At 42.2% G+C, this 24,762-nt stretch overlaps 2 protein-coding genes across 3 annotated transcripts in view; both read left to right on the forward strand.

Moving 5' to 3' along the window:
• The first annotated feature begins 1,620 nt into the window (after positions 1-1,620).
• Positions 1,621-7,592, forward strand: LOC116354380 (uncharacterized). Of its 2 annotated transcripts, none has more exons than XM_031793482.1 (3): positions 1,621-1,822; positions 5,617-5,867; positions 6,113-7,592. In XM_031793482.1, the coding sequence occupies exons 2-3, from the start codon at positions 5,665-5,667 to the stop codon at positions 6,972-6,974; spliced, it is 1,065 nt and encodes a 354-aa protein (XP_031649342.1). In that variant the 5' UTR covers positions 1,621-1,822; positions 5,617-5,664; the 3' UTR covers positions 6,975-7,592. The 2 variants fall into 2 exon arrangements, with proteins under 2 accessions (XP_031649342.1, XP_031649343.1); XM_031793483.1 differs by having other exon boundaries at positions 1,683-1,822; positions 5,747-5,867.
• An 8,589-nt stretch (positions 7,593-16,181) lies between these two features.
• Positions 16,182-24,762, forward strand: part of LOC109907402 (collagen alpha-1(XXII) chain-like) — a 74,831-nt gene continuing 66,250 nt past the window's right edge. Inside the window, exons 1-5 of the mRNA XM_031793484.1 lie at positions 16,182-16,304; positions 16,889-16,960; positions 17,129-17,283; positions 17,560-18,126; positions 23,304-23,384. Coding sequence (XP_031649344.1) covers positions 17,190-17,283; positions 17,560-18,126; positions 23,304-23,384 — 742 coding nt within the window. The 5' untranslated portion in view covers positions 16,182-16,304; positions 16,889-16,960; positions 17,129-17,189. The remainder of the gene's footprint in view (positions 16,305-16,888; positions 16,961-17,128; positions 17,284-17,559; positions 18,127-23,303; positions 23,385-24,762) is intronic.

A 24,762-nucleotide genomic window follows, 5' to 3' on the forward strand; every position in this document is an offset into this window, starting at 1 on the left:
TGAGTAGCCTACAAAGTGTAGTCTAGTCTACACAGCGATAGCTACGGTTTACTGCACATGGTATCAGAGCGAAGTGACACGTGCCACAACCTGCTCATTATTTCTGAATTGATAAGTTATTTTGTTTTTATTAGGAAGGTGTTCCTAATGTTTGGTAGGCTGAGTGTATATCCCTTTAGTTTCCCCACCCCCTCCCTACTGCTTAACATGAATTCTATCTGATGGTGTATGCATGTTCAGGGCTTGACTTTGACTGACAGAGGTGCCGGTACCTTTTATATTTAGATGCAGGAACTGCTCAATACTGTTCAGCAAATATTCTGTAAGAGGTGCAGGAACTCAACCAGAAGAACATTTTAGGTGCCGGTGCTCAGTTCTTGTGAGCTCCTGCCCAAGTCAAGTGCTGTGCATAGCTAAAAGGACAAATCCTGCCCCGTATGGGACACTGACAAGTAGAGCATACGTGTATTTTTTTGCCCAATCTGATTGGGTGGGTCTACGCCCACCCAGGACCACGCCCCTGCAAAGATCTCCACCCCCTTGTTGACAATGAATAAAAGTGACATTTAGGTGAACTGCAGGTAAATAATGTACAAACTTGCTGTTTGAGACTGATGTAGAGATACAGGAACTCCTGCAGGCAGCACACTAGAGTCTCACGTCTAATCTAACTTGTCCAAATAGATTTACACATGAGTGTGAGTACGTAGGTAACTGCATGCCATATGCAAAAGGCTACCGATTACAACAGGATCACAGACACTTTCACTATTCTAACCTATATTACTCCCATACTCCCATGCATAGTGGCACACATACAATACACTGTAGCCTGCTGTCAGAGAGAGAACTCATCTTCCTCTATCAGTTTATATAGAAATTAATTCTCCATTCAATCCGTTGCACTGAAGTTCTGCGTTACAGTGTGATTGATACGTAAAGGCAATGTTCCCGTGTTAGCAGAGACTGTGTTCACGGTAAGCTCTGCAAATGTCAGCTCAATGGGAAATGACTTTCACATTTTTAGTGCACTATATCGATACAGATTGAATCAAGCGCTAGCATATTTTATATATTGACAGACTACATCAGGTACACGTCCCGAGCTTCCTCTGAAGTTCTCCAAACCCATACCTCTGGAATCACTACTATACTTCTATCCAGTGGAACAGTGAGATAAATCACAAAGAGAGATCCACAATTCAGATAGACTTCAGTAGCCTCTGGCAACATCTAGTGGTGATAACACCACACTAACATCCCCCATTCATTATGATTCACTCCTAAATTCATTTAATTTGAACAAAATGCCATAAGATCTCATATCTTGTTCTAATCAATAGGCTTTAATCAATAGATCATTAAAGAGTGAAAACTGTACTTGATAAACTACCCTGCACGAGGAGCCATTGGCACACTACTCTGATCTGCTACATGTTGACTAACTGTTGTCAACGATCAAACCAGTACCAGTCCCCAGGCTGGATTGCAAGCTGTTGTCTAGTACCATCACCCTGACTCTGTATTAAACCACTACCTTCATGGTTCCCTCCAGGTGTCCCTGAGCCGGATTTGGGATCATTACAGATGACCCTGTTGCCCGCTGACCCTAATCCTCCTAATGTTCTTATAGCCAGTCAGCAAGCAACTAAAACCTACCTACCTGCCCTGCCTTTTACTGTGGTGTTATCCCAACCCCTGCTTTCAGCCCAGTGCTGGACATAGCACGGAAAGTGAAAACAACAACAACCTTTCCTCCTGGGCTCTCTCAGGGAAGAAATTATTCGGGCAAAAATTCAAGCTAGAGGAATTTGTCAAACCTGTGAGTATTATAGATAGTATAGTATATCATCACTTCCTCCTTCCTAGTTGTGTCTTATTGAGATTATACATATACACTGAGTATACCAAACATTAGGACCTCCTTCCTAGTTGTGTCTTATTGAGATTATACATATACACTGAGTATACCAAACATTAGGACCTCCTTCCTAGTTGTGTTGTGTCTTATTGGGATTATACATATACACTGAGTATACCAAACATTAGGACCTCCTTCCTAGTTGTGTTTTATTGGGATTATACATATACACTGAGTATACCAAACATTAGGACCTCCTTCCTAGTTGTGTCTTATTGAGATTATACATATACACTGAGTATACCAAACATTAGGACCTCCTTCCTAGTTGTGTCTTATTGAGATTATACATATACACTGAGTATACCAAACAATAGGAACAACTTCCTTATATTGAGTTGCACCCCCCCATTTTCTCCTCAGAACAGCCTCAGTTCATCGGGGCATGGACTCTACAAGGTGTTGAAAGCGTTCCACAGGGATGCTGTCCCATGTTGATTCAAATGCTTCCCGCAGTTGTATCAAGTTGGCTGGTTGACCTTTGGGTGGGGGACCATTCTTGATACACACGGAAAACTGTTGAGCTTGAAAAACCCATCAGCGTTGCAGTTCTTGACACAACTGTTGTGCCTGGCACTTATTACCATACCCATTTCAAAGGCAATTCAATCTTTTGTGTTGCCCATTCACCCTCTGAATGGCACACATACACAATCCAAGTTTCAATTGTCTCAAGGCTTGAAAATCCTTCTTTAACCTGTCTCCTCCCCTTCATCTACACCGATTGAAGTGGATTTACCAAGCGACATCAATAAGGGGTCATAGCTTTCACCTGGATTCACCTGGTCAGTCTATGTCATGGAAAGAGCTCCGTGTATATAATGTTTTGTACACTCAGTGTTTATTGGCAGTAGGACGCATTGTATGATGCTTATTAGTGTACACATGCAGTGAAATGATCAGGCATTGCTTGTTATATGCGGTCTATAACCTTCTCAGGAGTGAATGACACTATGTAGAAGAGGCAGAAATGATTGGTTAAATGTGTACAATGTTTGCATCAGTTCCTGTGATATACAGTTATATTCTAGGTTTAGATTAGCTACTATCTTCAGGAGATTGCTATTTTGATGAATTTGCTGATGAATTTGTTTAATGTCATACAAATTATTTATGAGCTACACTTTAACAGTCTTTATGAGAAATCAACTAAGAATATCACATTTTCTACATAAAACTAATGTGAATATTGAGGTCTCATTATTGATATCAAGGTTTTTTTAATTGAACAATCAATCAATTTAGAATGTTCCGTTCCTATGAGAATGGTTTTGAATGAGTTGAAGCGTTAAATTGGTTATCTTTGTGGAAATCTGCAATGGAATGTTGGACTCAAGACATTTACAATGAGTATACAAAGCAGACAGTATGACAATACATCTAAAGCAGGTATTCCCAAACCGGGATTACCTGGGAGTACCAAGGGGTATTCACAATGCCGTCGGTCGGGGGTACGCTAAATCAAAATCTGATTCAATTTTTTTTTAACCATAATTATTATGAATATATATATATTTCCTCTTTTTTTCTTCACATATTGAATTTATGAATATATTTTTATATTTATATTTTCCAACGGGGCTATACATTTGTGTGATGTTGTTTTCTCGCCTGAGTAGCCTCTTTTCACTGCCCAAAATAAAATTTAACTATCTAGTGTTCAGCGAAATAACAACACAATGTCAAATACAGGTAACCTAGTCAAATAAATAACATCCAATCACATTAACCATTACACTCTCTGGGAATTTCATTAACGGGCCAAACGTAGCTGCTGCTCATGTTTGTATCTGTAATGATGGTGCAAAAGCCATGACAGGGAGACACAGTGGAGTGGTAACGCGCATGCAAACAGTTGCTCCCGACGCCACTTGGGTACACTGCAGCATCCACCAAGAGGCTCTTGCTGCCAAGGGAATTCCTGCCAGCTTGAAAGATGTTTTGGACACAACAGTGAAAATTGTTGTTAACTTTGTTAAAGCAAGGCCCCTGAACTCTCGTGCATTTTCTGCACTATGCAATGATATGGGCAGCGACCATGTAATGCTTTTACGATATACAGAAGTTATCAAGGTTATCAAGGGGCAAAGTATTGTCACATTTTTTAAAATTGAGAGACAAGCTTAAAGTTTCCTTAAATGACCATAATTTTCACTTGTCTGACCGCTGGCATGATGACGAGTTTCTCACATGACTGGCCTATCTGGGTGATGCTTTTTCTCGCCTGAATGATCTGAATCTAGGATTACAGGGCCTCTCTGCAACTATATTCAATGTGCGGAACAAAATTGAGGCTATGATTAAGAAGTTGGAGCTCGTCTCTGTCTGTATTAACAAGGACAACACACAGGTCTTTCCATCATTTTATGATTTTTTTGTGTGCAATTTAACTCAAGCTTACGGACAATGTCAAATGTGATATTGCGAAGAACCGGAGTGAGTTAGGTGCGCAATTACGCATGTACTTTCCCGAAACGGATGACACAAACAACTGGATTCGTTATCCCTTTCATGCCCTGCCTCCAGTCCACTTACCGATATCTGAACAAGAGAGCCTCATCAAATTGCAACAAGCGGTTCCGTGAAAATTGAATTTAATCAGAAGCCACTGCCAGATTTCTGGATAGGGCTGCGCTCAGAGTTTCTTGCCTTGGCAAATCGTGCTGTTAAGACACTGATGCCCTTTGCAACCACGTACCTATGTGAGAGTGGATTCTCGGCCCTCACTAGCATGAAAACTAAATACAGGCACAGACTGTGTGTGGAAAATTATTTAGGACTGAGACTCTCCAATACAACTCAACATTGCAGAGTTATGTGCATCCTTTCAAACACACCCTTCTCATTAACCTGTGGTGAGTTTTCATACATACATATAAGGTTTTATATGTAAGATGATTAAATAAACAGAAAAATATTGATTATTATCATTATTTGTGCCTTGGTCTGTCACGCCCTGACCATAGAGAGCTGTTTATTCTCTATGTTGGTTGGGTAGGGGTGTGATTTAGGGTGCATTATCTAGGGGAATTGTATTTCTACGGTGGCCTGATATGGGTCCCAATCAGAGGCAGCTGTTTATCGTTGTCTCTGATTGGGGATCATATCTACGTAGCCATTTTCTCCATTGTGATTTGTGGGATCTTGACTATGTTTGTGTGTAGTTGCTTTCTGCACTGCATGTAGCTTCACGGTTCGTTTATTCACTTTATTGTTTTTGTGCTTTGAGTTCTCTCTTCCTAAATAAAAGGATGGAAACATACTACATTGCATTTTGGTCCACTCCTTATGACGATCGTGATATGGTCCTATAAGAGATCTTTGTCACTTCCCACGAGCCGGGTTGTGACAAAAACACACACTCATTCTTATGTTTAATAAATGTATCGTATAGTGTGTGTGTGGCAGGCTTACAATGATGGCAAAAAACAACATTTGAGAGTGCGCTGACCCTGGTGCTAGAGGGGGTACACAGCTGGAGGTTGAATGTTTGAAGGAGTACGGGACTATAACACATTTGGGAACCACTGCTCTAGAGCATACAGTATTTAGCATTGATGGGTCTACTTTATAAGTATTCAATACTATGCTATAATTTCAACTGATTGCTTTTCAGTGTTGACTGGCAATGTTAGATATTCATGTAATATAAGCGAGTGAGTGATATTAATTTGTGAGTGTGTGTTTTGTCACAGGTCTTGCCCCGACCAGAAGACCTGCTGACCTCTCAGGCTAAAAATACCATGATGCATCTCACCGCCCAGAACCACCGGCTAGCTTCTAAAAATGTATGTAATTCCAAAATACCTAAACTCCATCTGTCAGCCACACAGGGAGGGGAAGAGGAGGTGGTGATGGTGGGTCCGCTTAAGACTGGCTCTGCCATGCTGCCAACGCTAGGCCAAGAGGGCCCTGCCACCCAGAGAGATTCCTCGCTCCTAGTCAGGTATGTATTATGTACTGTCGGCTCTCTTGGCTGAGGCAGCTATACATGTATCTTACATTTGTGAAAAAATGAAAAATAATAATAATTCATTCACGCAATCGTTTGTTTGTTTGTTTGTTTGTTTGTTTTATTTGTTTGTTTGTTTGTTCGTTCGTTCCTTCCTTCCTTCCTTCCTTCCTTCCTTCCTTCCTTCCTTCCTTCCTTCCTTCCTTCCTTCCTTCCTTCCTTCCTTCCTTCCTGTTCAGGTCTTTCCTGCCTGGCTCATCCCGAGCGAGGGAGGGGGAGAACCTGCCCCTGCGGCGGCCTCTGAAGCTGGCCCCTCTGGAGCTGCCCAGGGAGGTACAGAAGGCCCAGAGACAGAAGATGAAGGGGATTGGTCTGGAGGCCAAGGGTGTTTCCCGCAAACTGGACACTACGGTGGGGGACCAACCCTGCCCCAGGAAGGTGAAGGCCTGTGGGGTGAGAGGAGAGAGACCAGAACTGGTTAAGGGTGCGGCAGAGTGTGTCTCCACCCCAGCCCCACATCCCCTGCCCCTGACTGAAACAGCACCCAGAGTCCAGCGACAGCAGAAGGTTCTGAGAGCGGAGCTTGCTCATGCCAACCCAATCCAGAGACACACAGGAGGCAGGCTCTCAGAAGATTTTGGCTCTACCGTTAAAGACCTCCATCCTCCTCCTAGAAGCAAACCAGTCTCTCCCTCTGCCTCTTTCCCCGTCAGTGCCAAAGCTCAGGCCCAGCAGGCGCCACGTGGCGAGGAGAGCGTATGCCATGTGGCCGGCCCGTTCCAGCAGGAGACCGGCAAAAAGAGGCGTCTGAGGAGGGCAGAGCACCTCGAGGAGGATCAGAGCAAATCTAACATGTCAACAGGAGGATTACCAAGGGAAGAGGCCAAGCTGGCCCAAGGGTCCCAGCAGGGAAAAGCCCTGAGGGTAGAGAAGACAGAGAAGGCTCGGAGGACAGAGAAAGCCTTGAAGGAGGCCAGTCGCATGCTGGAGAAGGCTTCCAAGAAGAACGTCAGCTCAGAATCACTGGAGAACCCGCTGGAAGTGTCCGGAAAGGCCCTCAGGAGGATGGCAGTGAGCAACCTCCAGGACGCTGTCCTTTGACCGCTGACCCAGGATCTTTGACCTCTTAAACCCTGACTCCTTTTGACCAGCCCAAGAAGTCGTGAAAACAGACTTGACAGTGTTAAACCGTGTGTTTATTTGTGCTTATCACCTGGAAATTACTATAGAAAAACCCCTGCATCTTACTTCACACAGCATCTGGTATTCATAGCAACAAGCCAGTTACAATTGCCAAGTACCATAGCAGGCAGTATATATAGTATATAAAACAGAATAAATATAGAGTATATTATAAACAATATTTATTTATTATTTTGTAGACAGATGACTGTAATAAAAATGTTTGCATGCCAACTGGTACCATTAGAATACGTTAAAAAAAATTGTGACATTTAACCATCGTAGATATTCTGACATTGGCTATTCAATCTCATATTTTGGATGAAATATGTCTACGAAACTGACATGCATTCAGGGAATATCATCACGGGCTCATCAGACCGATACATTGGCCTCATCTATGACCACGGAAGCAGCTCCTTTTACACCAAACTATGGCATTGAGTAGTAACATATCAGAACTCACAAAACAGAGCCGCAACAGCAACAGGATGTTTACATTGACAACAGCAAATAAAGTTCATGAGATTTGAAATATGCCATTTTCATGTCTTTTCTGAATCAGCCACCCCATTGGGAACGGTGTGTTTAGTCCTTCAGTTCATTCTCTCATCTTTCTGCACCTTAGCTACTTCCCGTAGTTCATGTAATCTCAGAAGAATGCAGTAGTGGTGCGTGGGTAAACACACAGGGGAAGCCTATGTGTTGTGATAATTGTGTTGTTTGCTCTATAACCTGTCAGTTCATATGCCTTGACACCGTGATACATAGTCCTCAGGATGAGGCAATAAGAAGACACAATGGAAGAATAAATTCAACCACCTTTGTTTCATCACAAAACCGGAGAGCAACCTCTGTCCGGGGAAATCTACAAATCATATTGCATGTAACAACCAGTTACATGACCTGCAGCATGGTCAATGGAGTTCATGTTTCCGACATAAAAAACGATTGATTTAGAACCACGGAGAGTTACCACAAGTCGCAAAGAAAACAGGAGCTGTTCCAGCACCATTTCAACTTCAACATTTCAACATCATCAAATCAACGCGGCAACTATGCTTAGTCTAATACTGTGACAATTCAAATAAAACAATTTAGTCCAATCAACGCAAGCTAAATATGATGTGGCTGTCGATGAAACAGATTTCTCTGTGTGTGTGTGTGTGTGTGTGTGTGTGTGTGTGTGTGTGTGTGTGTGTGTGTGTGTGTGTGTGTGTGTGTGTGTGTGTGTGTGTGTGTGTGTGTGTGTGTGTGTGTGTGTGTGTGTGTGTGTGTGTATGTGCGTGTGTGTGTGTGTTGTGTGTGTGCATGCGTGTGCAAGTACAAAAACATGTTGACTCACCCTATTTGTAGAGAAATGCCAATGCCATCCTCCTCTCTTTCATGTTGACGAAACGGTCTATCACTCTGTTACTATCACTCAGTTACACGCTTTTAGTTTTTGTTGTCCTAGGGTACTGTACCTGGCAAAAATGCTTGCTCGCTAGCCTAACTTCCATTCATGGGCAACGTTAACTATTTACGTTAGTTACATTAGCCTTCTACATCTAGCTGCATATTGAACTGCCATCCTCTCAGGCCTGAGGCACAACAATGAATGAATGGCCATTATAATCACAGGCCAGTAAGGAGAATTAAGTAAAACTACAAGTCCAAATCCGTATCTCGACCCATCGCTAATTAGGGGAAATTGCCAATTTAAGCTAGCTAGCCACCGGTGCACAACAACACAACGAGATGCAACAATTCAAGTTGTTTCTGTCAATGAAGTATGCGCTCAATGTGATTTCATAGGAGTGATGTCAAATCCAAATTGGCATCCCTTGACACTTTTTTTGGTGCGCCAGGACCATTCACAGTTGAGATCACTCAGTTTATCTCCACACAGATGTCCTACACATACAGAGGCAGAGGTGTGCTGCTACGCTCGCTCAGATGCTTCCTCCAGTGAGACACATTCAGCGAATTCTTGTGAATTGAAGGAAAATGATGCAACACAGAGATGAAAGATGCATTTTCTTTATAACTTTTTTTCTTGGTCAATTCTTTGGGGAAGTCTGGCTTCCTTTGTCTTCCATGAATACACACCACTGGGAGAATGCAAAAGTGAACTCTTTTCAGAGTCTTTAAGCCAGCCAGGTCAACCGTGATACAAGTCAGTATTTGACACCCATCCATGTCTGAGGACAGCGAGCGCTGTTACCTTCAAGTAGGTTTTTAATTATTATTATTTTTACCTTTGTTTAACCAGGCAAGTCAGTGAAGAACAAATTCTTATTATCATTGACGGCCTAGGAACAGTGGGTTAACTGCCTGTTCAGGGGCAGGACGACAGAATTGTACCTTGTCAGCTCGGGGGTTTGAACTCGCAACCTTCCGGTTACTAGTCCAACGCTCTAACCACCAGGCATTTTAGACAGGGCTGGTGGATGGGCTTAAGCACCGGCCTCTGATTCCAAAGTTAGCAAGTTCCAATCCAGCGATAGGCAAAAAAAAAGAAAGTTATATCTCAAACTTTAACCCTTGCGTTCAGAGTTAATGCCTAACTTTAAAATTTCTGAGTTAATCCCTAAATTTAACGCAAACCTTACAAATTCAGAGTTTTGAGAAACATGGATTAATGTCTAATTCTGACATGAGACTGTGAGAGCTAGTTGCTTTAGGCAGTGTTTTTCCTCCTATCAAAATGCATTACAGCTCTGTGTGGGTTGGGCAACAGAACAAACCCTATCCCTCACTGCAACAAGTGAATCTCCAGGTTCCTTCCACTCTGAAAGAATGACTGAAGAACACTCACATAAAAAGGTCTACGTTCTGCCAATCGGAACAGAGGATGCTACTCTAGACATCAAAGCCTTGAGATGATCCATTTCTTTTCAAGTTATTCCCTGATTCTAGATTTAGACATTCCAGACTGTAGTAATGGATTTCGTTTAGGTAATGTATACTGACCCGTGACTGAATCAGGTAGTTTATCATAGAGAAAAGAAAAGTCTCCCAAAACATATTTGAGTTTTAAAGGTCAATTGTTTTTGCAGGTATGTCAAAGTGAACTGACAGTGAGAAAACACAGGCAAAACCACATCACAGTCATTCAACATAAAAAAAACGACTTCTTATCAAGTGAGTTGTAGTAGGCAAGTTTAATTGACAGACTTGCCCCATGAACCCCAAATCAGGGTACAGAAGACAACAAGAGCCTTCTAACACACTATGTCCTGCTTTGAGTCATGCTGCATTCTGACAGTGAATAGATATAATTTGTTTTTATGTATATGTGAACCCTTCGGGAATTGAACCTACAACTATAAGGAGTCATATGGCTCCTCAACCCTCAACGAGTCACTGACACCAGTAGCACATTAACACCCATCTGCTCCAGACCATCATCCGACCACCAGACTTCATTACCCTCACACCACACCGGGGCTATAGTTAGACTGGCCTGTGCCCACTTGCCCTGGCTAACTGAGTACAAAGGTAACCACAAATAGGATCTCAGAATGTATAGCTGTTATGTCTAATGTATGTATTTGTCAATGAAGCACAATGATAATTAATAGTTAATAATAATCATTTTGGTGGGTGCTTATATTTGTCCTACTTCACACATCAGAAAGTATTCATAAATCTTGACTGATTCCACATTTTGTTGTGATACAGCCTGAATTCAAAATGTGTTCAAGTTTTTTTTCTTTCTCACCCATCTACACACACCCCATAATTACAAAGTGAAAACACCTTGTTCGAAATTTTGGCAAATTTATTGAAAATGAAATACAGAAATATCACATTTACATACAGTTGAAGTCGGAAGTTTCCATGCACTTAGGTTGCAGTCACGGGGGTGGCGGCATCATGTTGTCGGGGTGCTGCAGGAGGTACTGGTGCACTTCACAAAATAGATGGTATCATGAGGGAGGACATGTATGTGGAAATATTGAAGGAACATCTCAAGACATCAGTCAGGAAGTTAAAGCTTGGTCCCAAATGGGTCTTCCAAATGGACAATGACCCCAAGCATACTTCCAAAGTTGTGGCAAAAAAGGACAACAAAGTCAAGGTATTGGAGTGGCCATCACAAATCCCCGACCTCAATCCTATAGAAAATGTGTGGGCAGAACTGAAAAAGCGTGTGCGAGTAAGGAGGCCTACAAACCTGATTCAGTTACACCAGCTCTGTCAGGAGGAATGTGTCAAAATTTGTTGTGGGAAGCTTGTGGAAGGCTACCTGAAATGTTTGACCCAAGTTAAACAATTTAAAGGCAATGCTACCAAATACTAAGTGAGTGTATGTAAACTTCTGACCCACTGGGAACGTGATGAAAGTAATAAAAGCTGAAATAAATCACTCTCTACTATTATTCTGACATTTCACATTCTTAAAATAAAGTGGTGATCCTAACTGACCTAAAACAGGGAATTGTAACAAGGATTATATGTCAGCAAAAACTGAGTTTAAAATGTATTTGGCTAAGGTGTATGTAAACTCCTGACTTCAACTAAGTATTCACACCTCTGAGTCAATACTTTGTAGAAGCACCTTTGGCAGTGATTTCAGCTGTAAGTCTTTCTGGGTAAGTCTCTAAGAGCTTTCCATACCTGGATTGTGCAACATTTGCCCATTATTCTTTAAAAAATACTTCAAGCTCTGTCAAATTGGATGTTGAACATTACTTGTCAACCATTTTCAGTTCTTGCCATATATTTTCAAGCAGATTTAATAAGTCAAAACTGTTACACAGCCACTCAGGAACATTCACTGTCTCCTTGTAAGCAACTCTAGTGTAAATTTGGCCTTGTGTTTTAGGTAATTGTTCTGCTGAATGGTGAATGAATCTCCCAGTGTCTGGTGGAAAGGAGACTTAACCAGGTTTTCCTCTTGGATTTTGCCTTGGCTTAGTTTCTTTTTAATCCTGACAAACTCCCCATTTCTGAACGATTACAAGCATACCCATAACATGATGCAGCCACCACTATGCTTGAAAATGTGTTGTATTGTATTTGTCCCGAACATAACACTTTGTATTCAGGACAAAAAGTGAATTGCTTTGCCAAGAAGATGCGTGTTGTTGCAAACAGGATGCATGTTTTGGAATATGTTTATTCTGCACAGGCTTCCTTCTTTTATGTCAATTGGATTATTATTGTGGAGTAACTGCAACGTTGTTGATCTATCTTCAGTTTTCTGCTATTACAGCCAAACCAAAGGGGTTGAATACCTACAGTTGAAGTTTACATACACTTAGGTTGGAGTCATTAAAACTTGCTTTTCAACCAATTCACAAATTTCTTGTTAACAACTATAGTTTTGGCAAGTCGGTTAGGACATCTACTTTGTGCATGACACAAGTAATTTTTTCCAACAATTGTTTACAGACAAATGATTGAACTTATAATTCACTGTATCACAATTCCAGTGGGTCAGAAGTTTACATACATTAAGTTGACTGTGCTTTAAACATCTTGGAAAATTCCAGAAAATGATATCATGGCTTTAGAAACTTCTGATAGGCTAATTGACATAATTCAGTCAATTGGAGGTGTATCTGTGGATATATTTCAGGGCCTACCTTCAAACTCAGTGGCTCTTTGCTTGACATCATGGGGAAATTAGAAGAAATTAGCCAAAGTTTAAATGTATTTAGCTTAGGTGCATGTAAATTTCAGACTCCAGACATTTCAGATTTAAATTTTTTATATATTTGTTAAAATGTGTATGAACATATAATTCCACTTTGACATTATTTGGAATTGGGTGTAGGCCAGTGACCAAAAATCACATTTTAAATTCAGTCTGTAACACAATAAAATGTTGAAAAAGTCAAAGGGGGTGAATACTCTCTGAAGGCACCGTACAAGTGCGTATTATACGCATGTGGGAATTGGAAATGTGTTTTTTGCATATCCCAATTCCTCCTGAGCAGACACACAACCACCACACAATGTTGCATTAATGTTTACTCTGTTGTGTACTTTAAATGTACTTACCGGTATCCAGTATCAATGCATTCCTCTTGCAGCAGAGGGGAGTAAAGAAACCTGTTGAAGTGCGGGGGGGGGGGGGGGGGGTAGTGGGTGAAGCATGTGAAATCAGCAAGGCAACTCGACCTGAGAGACATCTAAACCACAAAGGGGCCTGACGAGGCGAGAGAGAGGGGTTCTGAGACAGCTATTGGGGAAAGGGACACTTTCCATTCTGACAGGATAGGTGGCAACTTCAGTGAGAGAGAGAGGGAATGTTATGGACAGAGAAAACCAAACCATTGGAGAACAAGACCACTGCTTTCCACCTCCTGCAGGGTACATGGCTGACAACACGGAATCTAGGTAACATTATTTCTCAATGTGGTTAACAAAGATTTTCTTAAATCGTTTTAAATAATTGAGCCTTTTCTGAATGTACAACTGGTGTTCTACTACACAAGAGTCAGCTGAGATGAGGAGCACAAGACAATATAAAGCGTCAACCACACGTGTTCCTTGGTAATCATTTCCCCGACTCAAATACACCCTTCCCCATCATACAGCAAGTCCCCTGATACAGTAGACCCAGCCCACCACGGTCCTCCGCAGGCGGCTAGGGCAGCTCTGCTGTGGCTATCTCTGAGCCAGAGCTATGGCTGGAGGGTTGGAGGGGTTGGAAAGAGGAGGCAGTGGCTGAAAGAGAAGCTGTGTGCCTCCTGTCCCCGAGGGCAGCAACACTTCAGATGGTCACAGCCCCAGGAACCGTTAAAAAAACAGACAAAAATATAACCAGAAAGTTGGTCTATAATTGGCCAGGCCTGTCGTGGTTCTTTAGTCCGTGAGCTGAGCAGCTAGAGCAGTACAAGCTCGTCCCCTAGTGAAACCCTACACTTTCCCCTTCAGTCAGTTCCTCCCTGCCACTCTATCCACCTATCCAAGAGGTTGTAGCAGAATCTCACTGACTTTTTATCAACACTACACTGGATTGACATCGTTGTGGATTTTAGGATTACTTGATCCTAATTTCTTCACACCTGTAAAGGAGGTTCCTTGGGGGGTTTATCATTGGATGGGGGGTGTGTCCTTTATGCTGAGCTAAGAGACAAGCGCACATGCGAGACTTGGAGGATAGGGACCACACAGAGAGACCTCCAGTGAAACTAAGTGGTCAGCAATCCAGGTAGGATTAAATCAATCTGTCTCATGTAAATTGTTTTAGTTCTGGTAATTGATAGTTTATTTGGAGGGTAGATTTATGTTTTTGTGCATTTGGATTTTTGTGTTTGCGATGAATTGCTCATAGGAGCCACATGTTTGATTCTCCATCAGGAGTAGCTATCTTTTCCTTTGGACTGGAAAACTGGTGCTGTTTTTTACATCATTGCTGGATGATGGAAGTCAGGTTTCTGGAATAGACATCTGCATTGTAGTCCCTGATCTGCCATTGAGAAAGGAGGTGGAAACACACAGGCCCCATGCAGGATACAGACCACACTTTGTACGAGGGAGATCTGGGCTCAGGACTAAGTAAAATCACCATGTTTTTATCTTTTTAGTCAATTATTTCAAAGTCAACATTTTGAAACTGAGTTGAAAGCGTGATGTAGGGAACACATGTGGTGACAACTGGTGGCTGGGGTGTAAAATGCTTTATCTGATCGGACAAAGTTATGCGAAATGCAAAGTAGCACTAAATTAGTGTTAAGTTTCACAATTTGATCTGTCAGATGAGCAATCTGTTGAATAGTTAGTTACTCAAGATGTAGGCCTATCATGTGTCTTGCGGGTGGATGAGTGGATAGTTTTTAGAAGACTGAAAAGTTTCCCAGTAGGCAATATGCTTTGAGCGGGCGTTTGAGATAGACTATACTTTCATTTTCGTCAGCTTTAAATACACACTAATTACAGCAATTGCAGCCATTTCCCTAATAGGCCTTGAGCTTCTTAATAATGTCAGTAAAACCTAAGAAAGCTCCAGGGCATAAATAGCTCTGTGGTAAATCAGATAAAGTAAGCTAATGCCAAACTAACCAGACTAGAGGTTAAACCTAACGGCATGATGACCATGGTCCTGGAGGATAATGGACAATAAGCAAAGTGTAGGACATCACACAATTGTTACGTGGCTGTGGGCACTCCCTTATGATGTGCTGTAACTGTAGAACGCAAGAGAGGAGAAGAGGAATCATATCAACAGAATTTAAACTTGGTCATGCACTGTATGTACAAGATTCGCTGTAAAAAAAGGATAAAGCAAGGTCAAAGCATTATGACAGCTCAAGGAGAATGGTAAGACATTGCCACATCATCAGGCTTCCATACACCAATGCCACACAAAGCTTTCCCCACACAACACTAGTCTAGCAATCTGATGACAGAGTAGCATTGGGCCCACAGCCTTATATTTGTCTCTGGTCCTTGGGCCTAGTTCACTGCTGTTAAATCACACAGAGACACTTCCTGTAAGGATGACTTAAAGATATAGATAAGTTTGATGACACAGGCATTGCAACCTCTCTATGGTGACTCAGTGAGCGCTAGCAGAGTTGATGTGTGTGTGTGTGTGACCCAATGTAACTCCAGGAGCACTATGTAACTCCAGGAGCACTGTCACTGATTTCTTTCCAATGACAAACCACTCAGTGGTTTTTACTCCCAATCAGTCCAGTCACTGGGTTAGTTTCAATTGGCCTGCTCAACTGGCACAGTCCTCAATTAATTAATTAATTAATCTACTTCCAGAAGAGATGCAATACCTTTAGAACAATCCTCAATGATTAAATGAGAGCTTGAGTATAGAATTTTAGCTGTTTGTAAAATCAATATTCCCAAAATAACAGCTGCTTATCTGAATCACAAGACATTTAACATCATATTGCATTCCAGTATTGTGGTTTAGGATATTGTGATTTAGGATATTGTGGTTTAGGATATTGTGGTTTAGGATATTGTGGCTCAGGCAACAGGACATTTCCAGTTGTCTCTTGCACCTGTCTGCTTCTTGGTAGTTTGACATGATGATCTGTTGATGTCTGGGCATTCCCATTCCCATGAGCACCAATGATGTAAAAAGGGCTTTAAAAATACATTTGAATTGACCCTCTCTCTCTCTCTCTCTCTGCCCCTCTCTGTGATTTCTCGACAGGTAATGTCATCTCTTCCGGCTCTTACAGACACTTACCACCTAACCTCTCTCCATTTACTGTAACCAGCATCCTCACCCACTGAGCACCGACCAACACCGGACGTCCATGGATGTTGAAAAGTAGTTGAAATTTGGTCAGTTCACCCTGGCCTTGCTGTTAAAGTCCACAGATGGACTGGACCAAATCTGAACCTACCATAGATGTATGTTTCACATGTTTGGACAGAACAGTAAAGTAAAGTACAGTACAGTATAATGTACTGAACATATCTACTTTACTTTACTGTACTCTACTGAACTCTACTCTGCTTTGCTGTGATGGACAAACTTGTGAAACATAGACGTCTATGACTGCTTCAGACTTGGTCCAGACTAGCCAAATGTGGTTTTGCTTGGAGGCGGAGCATATTACATTAATAGCCAGTATGTATAATAATACCCAAATATGCAAAAGAAGGATATTGTGTATTTCTGCCTGTGTGTACCTATTCAGGATACATCACCGTGAAGAGAATGACATGCATATCCATAATTATGCACTTTCTGTGTAGTACAGATCAGGGACCCATAATGTAACTCCCTTACCATAATTATGCACTTTCTGTGTAGTACAGATCAGGGACCCATAATGTAACTCTCTTACCATAATTATGTTCACCTGCTGTAGTCCAATAACCAAAATACAGTTTTCAAAACTGACACCCCATTGTTTCTACAGACATATTGGAATATTAATTGGGAGCAGGTATTCAGCAGAGTTCTTGGAAAACGTGGCCGCATAAAAACCGGAGTAAGATTTTACCATCATTTTGTTACCAAACTTTGCATCTGCACAGTTCTTCTGGTAAATGCGTTCATGTGAAACTTTGAAATCAACGGGTTTTGTTTGGCATACATTCCAAAGTGAAAACTCGAAGTCAAAGCGTACTTCCGTTACTGTGGAATTTCCCATCTCCAGGTTGGAAACCTGGATGGTGATCACATCCTAAGATCAAAACATAACCAGACGAGAGGCCGATATGGAGCTGCGACTGGCATGCAGGGCTTCCCTAGTCCTGGTCATACTGGCACTGGCTCTCTCAGGACAGAGGGTTGATGCTCAAAGCAGGGCAGGTAAGGGCATCAGCTGTATCTAGCTGGTTCAAATAGTATTTGTTTTCTTTCATATACTTTGAGCCACAATGAGCTTGTCTGGCTCAAAGGAACCAATGGAGTAGTTCTAAAAGAAGAAACCCTGCCCACCTGGCACTCCACAGTAGCTCAATCCTCAAGAGTTAGAAATAAAATAAATACTATTTGAACCCAAGCCTGGTTCTTACTATCTTTATGTACAATACTGGGAATTCCTCAGGTCTGAATTCTAACATACTACCTTTCACTTCCTCTCAGGCTGTAAGAACGTGCACTATGACCTGGTGTTCATCCTGGACACGTCGTCCAGTGTGGGGAAGGAGAACTTTGAGAAGATCCGCCAGTGGGTCTCCAACCTGGTGGAGTCGTTCGACGTGGGCCCGGACAAGACGCGTGTGGCCGTGGTACGCTACAGCGACCGGCCCACCACCGAGTTCAACCTGGGACTCTACCGCACCATGGACGAGGTGAAGAGGGCCGCCAGGAACATCCGCTACCTGGGAGGGAACACCATGACCGGGGACGCCATCAGCTACACCACCACCAACATCTTCACAGAGCGGGCCGGGGCCAGGCCTGCAGCCAAGGGCATCCAGAAGGTGGCTATCCTCCTGACAGACGGGAGGAGTCAGGATTACGTGTTGGAACCGTCAAAGGCGGCGGCGAAGGCCGGGGTGAGGATGTTCGCTGTGGGCATAGGGGAGGCTCTGAAGGTGGAGCTGGAGGAGATCGTAGCAGAACCTAAGAACGCTCACGTGTTCCATGTGACAGACTTCAATGCCATCGACAAGATCAGAGGGCGGCTGAGGAGACGGCTCTGTGAAAGTAAGTAACCAATCACACAGGCTCTGTGAGAGTAAGAAGGAGACTCTGTTGAGAAGGAGAATCTGTGAGAGTTAGTAACCAATAACAGCCTGAGAAGGAGGCTCTGTGAGAGTAGGTTATCAGGTGTATGATATTTCTGTGACTGCCCTTACTCTTTAGTTTGTCAGGAAACAAATTCCAACAAGATGTCTACATTACATACACAATCAGGATGACAGAATTGGGTTTCAAATTCCATTGGAAATGCAGCTACTTCTATTAATCAAAAGCCTAAACCTTCTTAATATATAACATGTGCCTTTAAAATACACTTTAAAGATAGCTAAATCTATATCACTCTGAACGTATGTACCCTTAAAACACACTGCAATTATCCCCTTCACTATGCACTCCAAAATAAACGTCTTTCCTCTCGAATAGGCCTTTCCCCTCGACTAAGCCCGCTCCTTCCTGTGCTTCCTCGTCTCTGACTGGATGTGACATGATATGTGTGAGGTGTGGGCGTTAAGCAGAGATCGACTAGTGAATTATAGTTTTTGCAACAGATACATTTTTGTGGCTGCTTGCCCCAGTGACTACTGGGTAAACGTTTGGTTAAGATGTGCGGAACGCTGGATAGCCTGAATTACTCTAACCTCAATGTCTTTTCCAGGACCCAGCTACAGTACTACACATCCTCTGACAGGGACACTTTCAGTACAAATATGTTGCAATATTTTTGTTAGTCATTATAAATAACAACAAATATATATAAACATTTATAAGTGCTAAAACAGTGAGGTATGTGGCCTGGGGTGGCTCTGGGCAGGTGAGGAAAGTGGAGGAGTGAGTGTGTACTGTACGTACAGGACAGGACAGAAGATGGTTGGTTGGATGCTTCACACTCCACAGTTTGCATTCCCCAATAAAACTAGCTGGACGGGAAAGCAGTGTATGCCTGAAACGGAAAAATCTAAACGGGATCCTTGCGACCTCCATGCTCTGACGTCAAAGTTTACATTTAAAATGGCTAATGTAAGGGCAGGAGTTATGGTAAGGGTAGTGGTTAAAAAGGTTAGGGCTAGGGCAAAGACAGCACAGCGTGTTTTAGAAACTTTGTGGTTAGGGTTCAGGGTAGGGACGTCCCAAGGATTCCGCGGTCACACGGCTGTACCCGACGATTAGGGCCTCGTCACGAGATAAGTGGTGGACCATCATTTGAACATCGGCTGTCTCTGAAATGACACTCCATTGGGAACGGGTCAAATGTCGTGCACTACGAAGGGAATAGGGTGCCATTAAAGATGCACTCATTGATTCACTCACTGCTGTTCGGGCACAACAGGACAGCAACACTACGGTATTCAGAGCTGTGTTTAGTGTTAACTCAGAATCATACTGTAAGCAGAGCCTCTATTCTTTACTTAAGTCAGACAGACACCCTTGTGTAGTTAGTGATACTTTACCCACTTGAGTTTGGCAAGGCGCAAGGAGATTCATTTGGAAGCTCTTAACCCTGAGCCTTCCCTTTGAGACCACAGATTCCAATGTTCATATACCCACCTTGGACTCCATCTAGAAATTCCTCACTAGTCATAATGCTTCCAGATATGCAATCTATTATGATATGAGGATAAGTGCACCCAGGGGTCACTACACAGAAGGTTAGTGACCCCTGGCCAGGCCAGGTTAGTGACCCCCAGGCCACAGGTTCATGGCCATCCAACATGTTTCTTTCTGTAATCTCTATGATCACCATGCTGCTAGTGTATCTAAGAATATCGGTGGGCACCACACAGAGCGGCCCAAGTTATTTTTGCTCTGAAAATTACAGTTCTAATGTTTCAAGTAGGTCCTACAGAGTATTTTAGGACTTCTACATTGTATGTTTTCACCTTTTCATCAAATGTTACCAGCCCACCACTGTTAAACAAAGTGCTGGGAGAAGATACTGTATGTATACAGTATAAACACAGAAACATTTGAACTCAACTAAAAGTGAAAGGCGTGTTAGCTAAATCAAAGACTATTTAACTGCCATGATCTTTCTACTGATGAGCCGGTTTGAGGCGTCACTACAGTCCCTGGTTCGAATCCAGGCTGTATCACATCCGGCCGTGATTGGGAGTCGCATAGGGAGGTGCACAATCGGCCCAGCGTCTTCCGTGTTTGGCCGGGGTAGGCCGGCATTGTAATTAAGAATTTGTTATTAACTGACTTGCCTTGTTAAAAAAAATATATATATATATATATACAGTACACACAATTTGATCAAAGTGTAACACCACTGTAGGTTTGGCTATTCCAGTGCTTTGGCTTCAGAGGATGTAGTTGATGAATGGCTTCCTAGCCTGGCACCTACTGTACTACCATACCCTGTTCAAAGGCAATTCAGTCTTTTGTCTTGCCCATTCAACCTCTGAAATGACACACATAATCCATGTCTCAATTGTCTCAAGGCTTAAACATCCTTCTTTAACCTGTCTCCTCGTCTTCATCTACACTGATTGAAGTGGATTTAACAAATTACATCAATAACGGATCATAACTTTCAACTAGATTCACCTGGTCAGTCTGTCATGGAAAGAGTAGGTGTTCTTAATTATTTGTATAGTCAGTGTATATATATATATATATATATATATACATACACTGACTATACAAATAAATATATATATATATATACACACACACACACACACACACACACACACACACACACACACACACACACACACACACACACACACACACACACACACACACACACACACACACACACACACACACACACACACACACACACACACACACACACACACATTCTGCTCCACTACAAGATACAAGAGCATGGACACACTTGACTTTGCATGACCTCCCATTCCACCCATGACATGGCATTTCCACTCTCAGCAGATATCTCTTTCCCGGGGATGATACAAAAGAGCAGCGTGGCTGAATTCAAGAGAGAGATGCATTCGGAAAATAACCCAGTAGTTAATGAGCCTCAAAATGCAGATTCAGCTCAAGTTGCTGTTGCATTGTATGTTACTGCTGGTGTATTAGACCTATGAGATACCACTGGGCCCCAGAAGCAAAGAGCTCTGCCCTGCATTGCTTCCATTTTAATACCTCTGAGGTGGATCTCTAAATTATAGATGTTGGGCCACAAGGAGAGGGAGCAGCTAGCTCTGCAGTGAGCTCAGTCTCAGACCTTCAGTTATGGCTGCATCTTAAAACACATTGACGCATCATTTAAAAAAAAATATTTAACCTTTATTTAACTAGGCAAGCCAGTTATGAACAAATTCTTATTTACAATGACGGCCTAGGAAAAGTGGGCTAACTGCCTTGTACAGGGGCAGAACGACAGATTTGACCTTGTCAGCTCGGGGACTCAATCTAGCAACCTTTCAGTTACTGGCCCAACGCTCTGACCAAAAGGCTACCTGCTGCATAACTATCTTTTCTAAGCTAGCATTGTAATTGTTGGCCACAATAGGTATGTAGTATTACTAAAAACTGATTTAAAAACTATAACCACCAGCAAATCCTCTTCCGTGTATAAGTTTGGAAATGCTTAAATAAAGGAAAACTCCACGCAAAAACTATCTTTTGGTATTTGTTGTTTCATTAGTCCATTGTTAATATAGTCCCAAACTGTTTTGCGTGTCAGAAATCAAGTTTAAGATATACACTTTTTTTTGCATCATATGTAAAAACACAAATAAAAGTTAGAAGAAAGACGTAGTCTAACAAGTTAACGCAAACTGAACAAGCAAGGACACAAACAATCACACAACATGAAGCACAGCTCAGAGAGAGAGACCACATCACATGTAGAAATCATCGCTTGCTTACTTCCTTTTCTGCCCCAGTAAACAACTTATTACTAGACATGAAGACCGTGACACACTAACAGTCTACCAAGGATACACTGTCTACCTGGATTTTCCAATTATGCACTTGACTCTGCATTTACAAAGAACAAGACATGCCAAGAGTCTGAGCCATCCCTGTAAAATGGCCTTCCTAACTCAACAAAGTCCTTTTTATAGCTGCGATTAAAGAAAATTACAGGGTCTGATAGTACATGATTGTCAGAGACACGATCTGCTGTGCGGTTTGGGTGTCTGGCTGCTTTACACACACACACACACACACACGCATACGCGCACACGCACACACACACGCACACACGCACACACACACACACACACACACACACACATCTCAGAGTGATGCCAGTGGTGACAGAGAAGAATGGCCACACCCCCAATCAGGGTTAGTTTGCATTGGCAGAGAAGTATTTTCTATTTGAAAGAGGGAATACCCCATCCAGAATGTTCCATGTATTTGTTGCTGAGGGAACAGGTATCAATGCTGCTGGCACAATGGGATGGAGACTAGTGGCTCAGTTGGAGACGGGGTACAGTATAATGTAAATGTACCCACCTCACTCTACTTTCCTGGAACACTGTATGGTTTGTTGTATGATGTTCATGTGCAAAAACAGGCAATTTAGAGACCTCAATTCTCATTCCTTTGATCTCTATTGATCAAATCTCTGAAACAGTTGTCAGCTATGACGATTGAGAGGAGAGCAGACGCACTAGCACTAAATGGTGTTGACGATGTAGTTATTTAAATTCCTCAACATAGTTGTGTTAAGACCAGAGGAATTCAGTTTTAACTCACATTATTGGCTTTGAACCGTGATGCTACTCTATGATAAGTCGGCATCAGAGGAACTAACTGCACTTACACACTTATGATTAACAATACCTTTGGTTGTGGTTGTGGTTGTGTGTGTGTGTGTGTGTGTGAGAGAGAGAGAGTCTAACACGGTCACCGCTGGGGTTGGTGCATGCAGCCCTACTCCTACTGGAGCCAGAGGAAATGTATCTTCTGTCTGGGTGCAGTCTGTCTGTGTCAAATAGACTGTCTCAGATCTACAGGTAGTTTCAATGAAGGATCCCATTTCAATGGGACACTCCCTTTTTAACTCTGATCATCTAGTTAAAACTAATAAGCCTATTCAATTCAACTATGTAGCTAACAAGGTTTCTAGGAAACCAATCATTGTATTCTTGCAGCGTAAGACAAATTATAATACCAAGTGCTACCTTGAATGACTGTATATGGAAGGCATAAACTATAAGATTTTCTCTGACCCCAATCTAATTCTGCTTTCTCAGATGTGCTATGCCCCAATATGAAGGTCCAACCAGACCGCTTCAAGCCCAACAGCACCAGCTATGGATTGGAAGAAGTTCCAGGTAAATACAACTTTTCTTCTCCCTTTTTTCACTTTAAACTTTTCTCAGTGTTTCACATTCATCAAACAGAATGGTCAAATGCCAGGTATCTTAGGTCTGACTGAAAGGATCATTGGATCTATGCAATCATGGTAAATAACAGCATCGGACTATAGGCCTGCTACACAAATACCTGTTTGTTTTTCATTCTTTTTTAATATGTAAGACCAGATGGTAAATTAATTGCTAAATGACGTTCTATACCTTCCTTCGAGAACACAAAGGAAGAAGTATTTGAGACAAGCTAAAACATATGGATTCATTTATCCATTCGCTGGGGCAGTTTTCCATTGCTATAATGTTACAAAAAGTATCAAAGCTTGCTCCTGAAGTAGCCTACTTCCCTGGAGTTGACCCACAGACTTTCCATTCGACTACGAGAGGAGGCGGGGCGTTTTGCTAAATGAACAGAAGCTATACCACTATCTATGACTATCTATGACAACTTAAAAATAGTAATTATGGTCTAGTTCTCTATTTACTAGTTATATTAAAGGAACCTAAGCAGGTTCAGGTTCTTCTTGTGGTCTCTATTTTCAGTGGCTGTGTTTCTGAGTTTGAGAAATGTGGAGCTGTAGTGCTTAACCAGATAGGTAGGATGTTGTCTTACAGTCTTAAGGGATCTAAGTTCCTGTCTATGCCTCCCACTCACATTCACCACGCTAAGAGGAGAAACAGACAGGGATGAGAAGTCTGACTCCTGCTACAGCCTCGTTACCTGGCGAGAGGGAACTGTCAAATCTAGTTTGAAACAATATCGTGAAAGCAGATCAGAAAACAAGTTTGACACGGAGATGTCTAACTCACAGAGAACATCTAGCAGTGAGAAATGCTAGCTTTACAGGCTGTTCAAAATGCTAATTTGCCTCGCAATCTAGTGTATCAAAGTGATATGAATAATAACATAATTCAGAGTTTTACTGCTGAATCCTCTTTCCTTTACTGCTCCTGAGTATTGAAACAGCTTTTCAGCCAAGTTCAGGAAAACCCTATCCGGGGGAGAACAGAGGTTTTGTTCTCCGGGGGAGAACAATGTTGGTTGTAAACCTGTCTGAGAAGCTGAGGCCTTCTGGCAGAGCTGGTGTTTAAAAACAACAGCTTCTCCAGTGGTTCCCACTGACTAGACCTGATATATCACATCCTCTAGTAGACAACACCAGGGTGCTAATTATGTGGCTGGGCATTTACTGCAGTATAAAGAGGAAGCAATCAGGATAAATAAATCACTTGAAAATGCATCACATCACATTCACAACAACAATAATTGTATGCACCCATGACTTTAGGCCACTGGATAAAAGCTTCTGCTAAATGGCAAATATAAATAGATATATATTAT

This window comes from Oncorhynchus kisutch, linkage group LG17 (genome assembly GCF_002021735.2).
Source record: "Oncorhynchus kisutch isolate 150728-3 linkage group LG17, Okis_V2, whole genome shotgun sequence".
In the NCBI taxonomy this organism is placed as follows: Eukaryota; Metazoa; Chordata; class Actinopteri; order Salmoniformes; family Salmonidae; genus Oncorhynchus; species Oncorhynchus kisutch.

Excerpts from the sequence above, each read along its gene's own strand:
- LOC116354380 (XM_031793482.1), top strand. The coding sequence starts at position 5,665 with ATGATGCATCTCACCGCCCAGAACCACCGGCTAGCTTCTAAAAATGTA. Across the intron at positions 5,868-6,112 it reads GATTCCTCGCTCCTAGTCAG|GTCTTTCCTGCCTGGCTCAT; the intron begins GTATGTATTATG and ends CTTCCTGTTCAG.